The following is a 13,364-nucleotide window of genomic DNA, read 5'->3' on the forward strand; positions in this document are numbered from 1 at the left end:
TATAATGCCTGTTCATCTTTCAAGATCTGTACATGGCCTTGAAACCTCCAGGAATTCCTTCTGATGTCCCCTCCCGGATCCTTCCCTCCTTACTACCCACACTGTACTGTTATTCTTTGCTCCCAACCTCAGCAGCCCTTCCCCCACGTTGTGCCTCTCAGTACCGTACTGCTACTAACTCAAATGAAGGACGTACTCAGTAGACTGGAGTCAACTCAGCAGTGACAAGTTCACGGATTAATTTCTGTCTAGTACTCTAAAGAGTCAGTGATGCTAGTCTCATAGATTTCTCCAACAGGACGGAACTGGGTTGTACAAGGCAATGGCATTAGCACTGTGATATTTTCAGCTTTATATCCCCCAGAGGGTATAAAAGTCGAATAGCGTTTTCAGTGAAAAATTATGCTGTTAGAATTAGAATGTCATCAAAGAGGCACCCTCCTGTTTGGTCCATTCCCTTGGTAACATCTGTACACAAGATCTTCAACAGACAAAGCTTTTTTCAAATAATGCTCAATGGAAGAACCTTAGGGAGGCAGGATGGAGTAGCGGTAGTAAGGTGAACTCTAAGCTCTTTGTTTTTGTCATTGTGTTCTATGTTGAAGTTCAAAATGGACTAATAATAGTGAAGTCCTGCTCTAAACATTTCATAGTGGATTAATGAATTTAATTCTTACAATAATTCTAAAGTAAGTAAGTTACTATTTTTTCCCCATTTTACATACGAAGAGATGGGAGGCACAGAGAGGTGAAATAAATGGCCCAGTAAATTGTCACACAGAAGGAGGCAAAAGTGAGATTCAGACTCAGGCAATCTGGCTCCAGAGGCCAGGCTGTTAATTCCCATATTATACTACTTCTCCAATATGTTACACAAAAGTCTCCTTTCCCAAAAGAGTCATAAAATGACTACATTTTATGTAGGTGTCATAGAATTTTACTAAGAGTTTGGACTTTGAATCAAAAAGGCAGAGTTCCAGTTTAGGCAACAGGTTATCACGGTTGAACACTCTTTGGGCATTTGATCAGCCATTAGGAATGGGCAATCTTTGGCTCCTGATTAGAATTATGTTAGAAGAACAGAATTTAGAGGCCAGTTCAGACTGCCTGACAGATTAATGAGAAACTGGAAAATAAAGTAAGATGTGAAGACAACTGTTGTCAACATATTTGTCCTCCACTTCTTAATTCTGTTTCCAGAACTATGTCAGCCTTTAGTAAATATTTGTGGGGAAAAAATGAAGGAAAAAGTGGGAAAGCATGAATTAATGAATTAGTGCCTGGAGCACATAAAAGAAATTAACATGTACCCAAATGAGCTCAAAATTGGCAAACTCACATCCCAGGGAACACCAATGAGCCTTGCCCGACTACCAGGAATCTAAGGCACAAGCAATCTGGCATGTCTGTTCATAGGCTGAGGTCAACTTTGTCTGAGTCCTTGTTGGACAGATGAAGCCCATCTGTGCAGAAGAAAACAGGCTTGTTGTAAAATGTTAGGTCATTCTTCCTGCCTGAAATGCCTATTAAGCTGCAAAAATGAGCTGATTCCCTTCTGTCCCCTTATGGCTTGATGGATGCTTTGGACTTCTTGTCAGGGCTCTAATTCTGCCATGGCAGCCACAAGGAGCAATTATCCTCAAGGGCTAACTCACCAAATCTCTCTGACCTTTACATGCTCAGAGTGCAAACACGGATTTTCCTCATCTGCCTTCTTTTAACGGGTTTGTCAGGGAATTCCCTGAAAGGCATTAATGTACATTCTGGAAGACTGGTGGAAATGATGCTGGGAGCAAGGACAAAGATTTCTACCGCTTCCATGTTCTAGCTGGTGGTCTTTGAACGAGTCACTTGACCTTTTGGTGTCTGTATTCCCTATCTGTAAAATGAGAATCCAGATGAGATGGCCTGTAAAGTTTCTTCTAGCTCTGAAGCCTTTTACTCTGGGATTGCAAATATGCCTTAAACCCTCAAAGCTCTACCATTTAAAAAACAAAAAGAAAAACTGGCAACAATAAATATGTTGGGGGGGGGTGGAATTTATTTTTTTACATAAAATTGACCCCACTTAAAAATGAAAAAACATTCTGAATCTTTGGCCAGTTGTTAAGAAAGCTGCATGTAGACAGTTGATTGCAGATAAGTGGATAAGTGTTAGGAATGGCATTTGGGCACCAGCTGTGACTCTTCACACGAGAAATGCTGTCTCAATAACTTGGCCGCAGAACGAACATAATGTTGGAAGAAGCCTAAGGGGATCAGGTTGGCCTTCATGTGGTTTGTCACATGCATTATGCAAGATTATAGTCTATATAGATCTGTGGTTCTCAAAGTACGTCCAGGGAGGTCGAATCTATCCTCATAATAATATTAAGATTTTATTTATCTTTTGGACTCTCATTTTCTCATGCTGTAAGGTAGAATTTTCCTGGGGCTACATGACATGGAGATATCACCAGGGATATGAGATCCAGCTGCCTTCTCTTAAGCAAAACATGAACCGTATTTTTAATTTGTAAAATATGTTTATATTCTATAAAAGCATATTAGTTATGTTAACCTGCAATGGGTTCATCACTGTGATTTTCAAATAAATTAACAAGAAAATATGAGAAAAGTTTTCAGTTTTAAATGTCAAATGCAGTAACCATGGACAGATACAATCTGCATAAACAAAAGACCTTTAGTTAACTGAACAATTCTTATGAATGCAGAGAGCTCATGAGACCAAAAAGTTTGAGAACTTCTGCTCTATCTAGATCAGTGCTTCTTCTTCTCTCTCTTTTTTTTTAAGTTTATTCATTTATTTTGAGAGAGAGCGAGAGCGAGCAACTATGGGCACTCAAGTGGGGGAGTGGCAAAGAGAGAGGGAAAGAGAATTCCAAGTGGGCTCCAAGCTCACAGCATGGAGCCTGAGCTAAATCCCAAGACCATGAGATCATCACCTGAGACAAAATCAAAAGTCAGATGCTTAACCAACTGAGCCACTCAGGCCCCCCCTAGATCAGTGCTTCTTAAACTTCACTGTGCATACCAATGCCCTGGGGAGCTTGTGAAAATGCAGATTCTGATTCAGGATGTCTAGGGTGTCAGGATGCCTGAGTGTCTGCATTTCCAATAAGCTCCCAATGATTGCTAGTGCTACGGTCTAGCCTATACTTAGAGAAGCAAGGGTCTAAATAGAAACACCTACTATAGGTAACACTGTTGGCTAGTTGCTCAACATTGGGCCTGAGCCTGAGTATCTAGCATAAAAGGACAGCACATTTTACTGCAATGAAGAGTGACCCAAGTGGCTCATATGATATAAAATTAAAGATTTTTACATTTGCTGTACTAAAATGAAGACCAGGTTCATTTATGTGTCATTTTGTCCTTATGTGTCATTTTATGAAAAAGACCCGGTTCTTACAGTTGAGTAACTCACACTTGTGAGGCAAACTACTCAGAGAGAGGTAAACAAACAATAATATAGAGTGCTAGGTGCTATGTGTGAAGTACGTACCTACTGTGGGACAAAGAGGAGGGAAAGGGTCTAGCTCATCTCGAGAAAATTGGAGAAAACCTGATGGAGGTGACGACACCTGAACTAGGCCTCGAAGGATAAGCAAGAAATCCCAGGAAGAGAGCAGGCGAACACAAGTTCAGACTCAGGGGGTGCTCGTACAGAGTTAGTTTTGGTGGTAGTGAGAAGCTCAGTGGGGCTGGAGTAGAAATTCCTGAAAGATTTTAGAAAGGAGAATGCCTTGACTAGGTGGAAAGATGTCTCCGTTGCTGGTTAGGGGAAGGTAAGTCTGGAGCAAGGCATGATGAGTAGTTGGGGAGCCATGGCAGCGGTCAGGGAGCGATGCTGTGGATGTGAATTAAGGCAGTGGGATGGCAGAGAAGAGGAGAGGCTTTCTTCCAGGTTGAATGTTGGGGAAGTGGAAAAGGAAGCCGAGGGAGCATCTGGGACATCTTAGCATGAGGGTCTGGCAGAATGATACGGTAGTTAATTGAGAAGGGGAATATCAGAAGAGGAACACGTTCAGGGTTGGAAGAAGAAACTCGAACAGTATATGGAGAACTTATTTGCAGTCAGTTCCTATTATATTCTTACATGACTGGCCGCAAAGCAACAGAGAACTCTGAATTCTTTGGACATGCAATTTTCTGACTTTCTTTCAGATTCTGTAGACTCTGCTAAGCTTCAGTTAGCATAGTACCAAATCCATCACTATTGCAAAATTTGGGGGTTTTCCAAGTTTGCAACATATTGGAAAATTGTCAAAATTTTGTTGTAAGAATTATGTACTCGATCTAGATACCAACTTTGTAGTTGGAAATAAGACAGGAAAAAGAAGTCTCTATAACTGAATTTTTTCATGCTCTGGGACATCTAATGAATGTGCTGGTTTATTAACCACACATTTTTAGTCTTACAGGAACTTACATTGGTTGATTTCTGTCTTACACACATAATAAAGGAGGGTTTGAAAAGCATGAGAAAAATGCTAGTATCTGCAGAAATTAGAGATGCAATATCTTTGCTTTCCTGAATGAAGTTTTAATTAGGCTTTGAGAGTAATAAAAAATTCATTAACCTTCAATATATTGGATTACTTCTCTTTCTCCATTATGCTTAGGGTGGGGTAGAAGTCCATTTGAATATCAATCTTTTTAACTATAAAATTACTATAGGCAGTTGCAGAAAATTTCGGGAGGCATATTATAAAGTGAAAAGAAGAAAATAAAAATCCATCCATGTCTCCACTAGCCAGATATAAATACTTAACAGCTTGACGGTGTCTCTTTAGATTTCAATTATATTTGTGCAGTTCTCTGGTTTGAAATCTGAATATTTTCATTCAGATTTACAAAAAATGTTTTTCTTGCAATGCTGACACAGACCCTGTATTATTTTTAATTTTTCATTTGATTGCCACTGAACAGATAGGGGTTTCTGCGTGTGTTTCTAAAGCTCCCATGGTCCTCATACCTTGAGCTTTATTATATTGGTCATGTCCACCAGCATTTTCAAGTGGGTGCTTCTGTCTGGACAGTCCTTCAACCCAACCCAGTGTCTCCATATAGGTGGTGCTCAAGTAAAACACTTTTTTTTTGTTAAATGGATAGATGAAATCAATAGACGAACCGATCCTTAATCAAAAGGAACCTAAGGAGCGCTGTGTCAGTGGTGAACTTCAAGTCAGATTTTCTTCCGTCTAGTTCTGGTCAGTGGGCGCCTGGCTTTCTCTAATGATGAGACAACGTTTTGGATGGGAACTGACCTTAGCCATGGTTTCTTCTTAGTTCTCTGGGCCTAGTTTATAGACTTGGGATAAAATATGGGTTATTAGAAACTGAGCATTCCTACCACCAGCTATCTGTCTGCTTCCACATGTTTCTTTTCCTTAATTCCTTTCTCATGCTTCCTTCTGGAGCCTTCCTAGAGAGTCTGCCATGTTCACTGGAGTTGCCTGGCCTTTGGGGCCTCGCCTGGCTGACTCAGCTGAGAACCCTTCCCAATGCATTCTAGTTCTGATAAGATGCAAGGTGCCTTTTTGGAAACATCCAACACATGTTGGATTTCATTCACTTTTCACTTTTCACTTCGCCACTTTCCTGCATTTGAAGCGTTAGCATCCCTCTTGTGGAGACATCTCTAAGCTCCTTTGCTATATCTAAAATGGTAGCGTAACTTTGTCTACTCTATTCTATTGTCAAATGGCTTAGTTCCTTAAGATTAGTCTGTAAAAGATGAGGTCAAATTAAAAATGGACGTTGGAATGGGGGAAGAATCAGAAACAACGGGGGGGGGGGGCAAGGCAGAGGCATTACAAGCCTTCGAACTAAGAACAAAATGAAACAAGATGAAATAAAAGAAGGCCGTTTATTTTTGGCTGTGTATGGAAGATGGGAGAAATGAGTGAGGCTGTTAAGCAGTGAGAACTGATTGAAACTCGGGCCCACAGTCAGCGGCGAGGAAGTGTTCCTCCAGGCCACTGCTTCTTGTCTGGTGCCCTGACAACTGGGTGAACTGAAGGAGCTACAGGGAAGGAGCCTAAAATCTGGCACTGCTCGGCCAGGAGGCCAGAAGGGGCTGCCAAGGGAAACAGAAAAATCTGAGTTTGATTCCAGTGGGACACCGTTGACAATATATTTGCCATCTAAATGACAACATATTGTTACTACATGGGCAAGCCTCTCTGCTCACTACTTACGTTTAATTAAATACAAGTTACTTCCTTTTTTTTCTGTCTTTCCAAATGAAATTTATAAGCACATGTATGTGTATAGATATACATATATACATTTAGCTCTGGGGGATAAGGCTGTGGGTGATTTTCACTTTGAATTTCATGTAGTCCAGGTCTGTATTGTTGTTTTGTTTGTTACATCGAGCATATATTACTTCAGGGAAGAAAGCTATTTCCTCCCGGGTGGGGTAGGACGGCTCTTTCTTTCTTTCTTTTTCAAATGTTCTGTCTTGGAGCAAAGTAACTGCGCGAAGATTGGCAGCTTCCTTGAGCAGGCGTATAAAAACTTACCCCCATCCCATTCCCAAACTTTTTTTTTTTTTTTAATTTTTTTTTCAACGTTTTTATTTTATTTTTGGGACAGAGAGAGACAGAGCATGAACGGGCGAGGGGCAGAGAGAGAGGGAGACACAGAATCGGAAGCAGGCTCCAGGCTCTGAGCCATCAGCCCAGAGCCCGACGCGGGGCTCGAACTCCCGGACCGCGAGATCGTGACCTGGCTGAAGTCGGACGCTTAACCGACTGCGCCACCCAGGCGCCCCCCATTCCCAAACTTTTATTGGAACTTCGGACGCCCAGAAGCCCTGAAGGAGTCACGTGATGACTGTCCCTTTCGGAGGCTCACGTCTAGGTCAGAGATGAAGCCATGACAGTGCCTTTTCTGACAACGTCATCGTCAGGAAGAGTGGCTTTGTCATAGCTCTTCACAGGCACTAGCAGGATGGTCATTTTTGTCCTTTTACTTCAGTGTTCCATCTTACTGGCTGCCTGACAGCAGCTGACGGGGCCTACCCGTCCCTATCGCCTTCTATTTTAATAAGCCAGATGGCAAAGAGCCTCTACTTGGTCAAATCATCAGAGATGTACATCATTGGTTCAAGTGCATCCATGGGATTTTCTTTTCAAATGTCACTGGGATTAAAATAACAGGAAACCGGAGATGGAAGCATTAGAAAGGGGCAGGTTTTGGCAGCTGCGTGTGCCTACACGGCTACAGAGGACATCCTGGATGTAACGGTTATTAAAAAGATGGGGGGAAGGGGAAGACAGAAACACCAGGACTGAACAAATACTACAGAGAGATGGCAGTGCCCAGTGTTTGCCACTACATCCTCTCTGTCTCTAGAAAAATGGCAACTGCTAGGTTCCAAGTAGATGAAATGTTCTAATTTGCATCTTAATGTAATGCATTTACAGTGGGTAAAATCACACCTCCATGTGCACACCTCGGAGGCCACTTGTAATCAAAATGATCTGCTTAACAGGGATAATTATACTAATTTTGAGGGAAACAGGGTGTACTTAATTAAGAATTCTTGTACTTATGCAAAAATACTCTTGCAATTTTGGAAAGTCTCTTCTGCCTCAGAGGATCCTGAAGAATCTGATTTTCCGGCCGTGTGGTACAGCTCCTGATGGAAAACATGATCTTGGGGCATAAGACTTTCAAAATGCCTCCTGGGACTTCTCCTAAAGCCATTTCTGGTAAATATTTCGGTAGCCATTTTCACGAAGTTGCCAGTCCATTCAGTGAGAATAGAAAAGATGTGGCAAACACTTTTTGCGAGAAGGCTTGTCTTGTCTCCTCCATGAGTCCCTATGATACCTCACTGAAGAAGAGTTAACTGGGGAATTCAGGGATTCACTCCAGTTAAGGGGAAAAATAGTCCTCTCGGGGCTGAAACACAGAATTACAAAGACCACAAGGCCAGAGCTTTCGTTTTTATCAGCTATTTGGTTCAGGCCTTTTTATTTTAAACAAATTTTGATCTGTAGACCTGACTATCTTAAGCTGTGAACTATGCTACATGAAACAACTGTTTTATTCTCCTGGTTTAGGTGGAGTGAAGCCAAACATATGGCAAACTATACTATTACAGAGGAATTTGGATGGATGGTTTCCCCCGCCGTGTATTGTTTTCAATCTCTTCACCATTGGCCTCTGGGAAGAAACCAGCTGCCAAGGGTGGTCAGTCAGTCACCCTTCAGGAGGACTATGTACAGTCACACATATGCCTTGATGGCCACTTACAATCGTAAGCAGTTTCTACGCAGTGTTTTACAGGAAAAGGTGAAGGATAAAAAAGAGAGCTTGAATTAGCTCTTTCCTAGGTAGCTCAAAGGTCCCCGAAGAATATTTTATCCCCACTTAAGACACAGAAGGCCAAGGAAATGTCTGAAAAGTGATAGGTGCCCCCGACCTACCATACAGAATCCAGACCCATCCAAGCACTCGTTGGAATTGCTGTTGCAGTCACAGGGCATGCATGCTCCCGACTGGGCGAGAAAGAACCCGGCACCACATTTCTGAAACAGACACAACAAAAAACATGTGCTTTATTGAAAAGACCTGTTTTGGTCAATGCTTTCTGTGAAGAATAGGGGAGATGATTATTCAGCTATCTAAATATTTCTTTACAAAGTGTACCAGAATAAACCATTTGCACTGCCATTCCGTGATGTATGTCCAATTTTCTTTGCTGTCTTCCCTCCCCCTCCTTTTTAAAAACTGTTCGGAAGCACCGGGACACCTTTAACACTGTCCTAATGTTGTAAGGAAGAATAAGGAGATTTGGGGCAACGGTAAAGGAGGAAGAAATTTTCTAATGTTTTCTAACAAAACGAAACAAAACAAAATAAAACTCTGACAATCAGTCAAGGTGAGAAGTTGCTTTAGGTTCCCTATAAATAAAGACTTATAGTATCACAAATTACTGGCTATAGTATAACAGCTTAGGGATGTGTCTTTTATGCCTGGGCTCTTTAAAAAAAAAAAAATCTATCTCTTCAGATCCTAAAATTTTAAAGGGAGGAGTAGGGAAGTTAATGAGTTCTTACACTTGTCGGGTCCTGTGTGGGTGACAGAGATTTCATTTATCCAAGCAGCTCTGCGAGGAACACATTATTTTTCTTCATTCTAGTGGCCAAATCCTTAGACCCAGAGGTGCTAAGTGGGTTGTGGCGACATTAAACCACCTTGTGCTGCACGAGTCAACCTGCACAATGATGAATTACCCTCCCACCAATGTCACTCATGCTCCAGTTGAGAAGCTTTGCAAGATTTTTTTCCTTATTTATGTGATTGGAATTGTGACTATGTCTTTTATGTTTCTTCAGGATGCCTTGATGATGCAAGGCAGCAATGGCATTGTGGACGTGGAAGTCCACTCCCTGCCCATCAGACAGATTTACTTCTAAAGAATTCCAGACAGATAAGCATCTGGGTTATTTCCACAAACTTACAGAGTAGAAGATTTCACATCACCCTTCCCCCCACGCCCCATTTCATTGACTCATTGTAGTTTGTACTATCTTGGCCACCAGGAAATTTTTCATTATATCTGGCTGAAGTCCCTCTGACGGCTATGCAAGCCCATTTCCTCTTGCTTTTTTGTCTGTAAAGAAAGAACCACTAGACACTGTTCACAGTATAAGAACACCACCCGTTGGGATCCCAAAACTAAAATCTAATATATTCAATTGGGAGGAAGTTTAATGGGGCATAATGACATTTGTCCATGAAGAAAAGCAGAAATTCCATTTTTCTAAGTGAGAGAAAGTAAGACTGAGAGGGAGCCGATTTATAATTTATAATGGAGAGTTTGTGGTTTTTCTCAATCCCACAAGGAACAATAGAGAGAGAAAGGTGCTAAAACTGTGGCAAGAAGCATTTCATTTAGACCATCTGATTTCATACACGTATCCATTGCAAAACGATCACCGCCATAGCTTTAGATAACACGGCCATCATGCCACCTAATTATCATTTCTTTTTCTGTGATGAGAAAATTTAAGATTTACTCTCTCAGCAACTTTCAAGCGTCTGATACGGTATTATTAACTGCACTCATTGGGCAGCACATTAGGTATCCAGAACTTGATAATCTTGTAACTGGAAATTTGCATCCTTTGACCAACCTCTCCCCATGTCCCCTATTCCCCAGCCCCTGTGACCACCATTCTGATCCTTATGAGTTTCTATGAGTCCCAGTGAGTGGGGCAGAGACTAGAGGTGCATTAGGAGGAGAAAAGCATGTTATGATGGTAGGGAGTCTGGTAGTGATGCCTGGAAACAGAACATGAGAAGATCTACTTGTATCATCAACTGTAGTAGGACCTTCCTCTGGCCCAAAGCATCAAGTTTCAGTGAAGGTGCTCTCAACTGATATTAGTTCAAGCCTTTTGGGCACTTCTGCAGCTCTTTTTCCTGAAGAAGGCAAAGAAAATTAAGATTTGCCCTGAATAAATGCATCAGTTTGTATATGATGGTAGCTAATCCCTTATGTCCTTGAGGCCCTAGCTAAATCAAGACACTCATGTTTTAAAAACAAAAATAGTTGAATCACTGTATTATACACCTGAAACTAACATAACACTCTATGTTAATTATTCTGGAATAAAAAAAAAAATAAAAGAAAACAAAACAAAAAAACAAAAATAAAATTACACAACGTAAAAAAAAACCCAAATAACAATAGCAATAAACAGTTTTGGTAAATTCTGCTGGTAAAGTTAGAATAGCTTTAGATTTATTGAAAAATTACAAGAATCTGGTAATTAGTGTTTTAGTGTAAGAAGCACTATTGACAATAGCCAAAGTATGGAAAGAGTCCAAAAATCCATCAAATGATGAATGGATAAAGAAGATGTGGTATCTATCTATCTATCTATCTATCTATCTATCTATCTATCTAGATATAACTGGAATACTACTCAGCCATCAAAAAGAATGAAATCTTGCCATTTGCAACACCGTGGATGGGACTAGAGTGTATTGTGCTAAATGAAATAAGTCAGTCAGAGAAAGACAAATATCATAGGACTTCACTCACATGTGGAATGTAAGATACAAAACAGATGAACATAAGGGAAGGGGAGCAAAAGTGAGATAAAAACAGAGAAGGAGACAAACCATAAGACACTCTTAAATCCAGAGAACAAACTGAGGGTTGCTGGTAGGGTGTTGGGTGGGGGGAAAGGCTGAAGGGGTGAGGGGCATTAAGGAGGACACTTGTTGGGATGAGCGCGGGGTGTTATATGTAAATGATGAATCACTAAATTCTATTCCTGAAATTATTATTCAACTATATATTAAATAACTTGGATTTAAATTAAAAAAAAAGTCCCCTGAAGATTCCAAAGTGTGACCAGGTTTGAAAGGATTGCTCTACAACGTCCCTCATAGTGCCTTGTACATGTTAATTGCTCAGTGAATATTTGTGACTTAAATTGTTTGGCCCAAGATAGGAAATCTGAAGCATATGTGCTGTTGGAAACCAATGGTTTATGCTGCTAATAGACTCACTGCTCCCAACTAGGGCTGGATTTGGTCTCCAGTCTTTTTCGACACAGTCCAGGCAGCCACTGCCTAGACTGGACGTGCCAAATGAAATCTTTATGTTGTGCCAAGTTTAGGAGGTGACTTCACCCAGAGAGTCTGTCATTATCCACTTATCCACTCCCCAGGCTAAGGCTCTGACCTTGTGTGAAATTGACTTGGCTCCAGTCTCTTAAACTGTGGGAGATAGGAAGAAAAAGGGAGGCAGGGATAGGGTCATGTGGGGCAGTCATTTGGCCCCCTGCCGGGAGGGTGGGGTTGGGTAGAAACCCAGCCAGCTTCTTTCCTGTAGGGCCTTGTTTACCTGAAAGATTATATTTTCTAATTCGTCTATCCTGAGGGGAGGCACCATTTTAAATTTGTGTAAAGGCACCATATAGGCTAATGGAAGCCCTGGGCATTCATTGGGAGCTTCTGATGTCACTACCACATGCACTGGCTACCTTGGACCTTTTGTGTTGTAGAATCTTAGAGGATTTCTTGGAATGGTAAATTCTTAAGTGGTTCAAGAGAAGTTTGAATGTCCTCAAGGAAGAGCTGTAAAATGTTGTTCCTTTTATGTAGAAATGTTCTGTCATGGCTCCAGAAAGTTCTGTCAATTTGTACTGTCTTGAAATTCTGTAAAAACTGGCGAAATTGACCTTCGTTATAATATTAAAAGGTAGATAATTTTAGGAATGAAAGTAGAGTTATTTTTAGTTTCGTTTCTGGTTAACAATCTCTTGGCTTAGTGATTGTAAGACCTGTGTTATTTCGAGACCTTTGAAAGCTGAGTGGTCTTCCCACAGAGAAAACAAATGTCTGCCTGATTTCTTTTGGAATGTTCTCCAAAATTTGTTAAACAAAGATCGTGTTTATGTATATATGTGTGTGTTTGGGCAAGAGAAGTCTTACAATCAATTTTTAGATGCCATACTGAACACTTTTGCCCACATGAGAAGACCTGACCGATAGCATACAACTATATGAACACATGGGTGGCTGATCTGAGAGCATTCAGAGGATTTATACTGCCTGGGATGGTGCCAAGGCCTTAAAAAATTAATAATAATAACAAGGATAATGATGATAAGAATGAAGATAATTGTAGTGTAGCTGTTATTCATTGAGGGTCTATATACCAAATATTACGATAAGAGCTTCATCCATATTATGATATTTGCTCTTTGCAACAACTCTGTGCATTAGGTATAAGTGTCTGCATTTTAGAAATGAACAAACTGAGGGTCAGAGAAGATGAAAAATGTATCCAATGTCACATGGCTTTATAAGGAGTTCAGATTGATCCAAATCTTGTTCTTTCTCTATTATAACATGCTGCTTCTCATAAAAACAAAAGAGAAAGATGAAAGAAAGAAAGAAAGAAAGAAAGAAAGAAAGAAAGAAAGAAAGAAAGAAAGAAAGAAAGAAAGAAAAATTTAATTGAACCTTTAATTAATTGAACATAAATATTACTGCATTGATCATGTTGTATACTTCTCTCTTTTTACCCCACAATAGCCCTATGAAGGTAATAGCTGTCACCCACATTTTACAGATGAGTCTCTGTAGCTTATGGGATTTGTGATACAGACCAAGTGACACAGATGAGAAATGGTGGACATAGGATTTAGATAATTTGTTTGACTCCTGCGTTTGAGCTCCTAATCATCTGGTATACCATTAATATATATTAACCAAACCCCTTTTGTTGGACATTTTGGTTATTCCCAAACTTTTGCTGCTACAGACAGTTCAAAGCAGGGTTAAAAGGATAAAAATGTAAAACCTTTTCTTTAAACTCCAGA

At 40.5% G+C, this 13,364-nt stretch overlaps 1 protein-coding gene across 1 annotated transcript in view; it reads right to left on the reverse strand.

Annotated features, from left to right (window-relative positions):
- The window catches only part of LAMA4 (laminin subunit alpha 4), a 144,312-nt gene that overhangs the window by 99,062 nt on the left and 31,886 nt on the right, over positions 1-13,364 (reverse strand). The window contains 1 exon segment of the mRNA XM_043592150.1: positions 8,445-8,546. Within this exon segment, the coding sequence (XP_043448085.1) occupies positions 8,445-8,546 (102 nt within the window).

Source organism: Prionailurus bengalensis, chromosome B2 (genome assembly GCF_016509475.1).
Source record: "Prionailurus bengalensis isolate Pbe53 chromosome B2, Fcat_Pben_1.1_paternal_pri, whole genome shotgun sequence".
Taxonomy (NCBI): domain Eukaryota; kingdom Metazoa; phylum Chordata; class Mammalia; order Carnivora; family Felidae; genus Prionailurus; species Prionailurus bengalensis.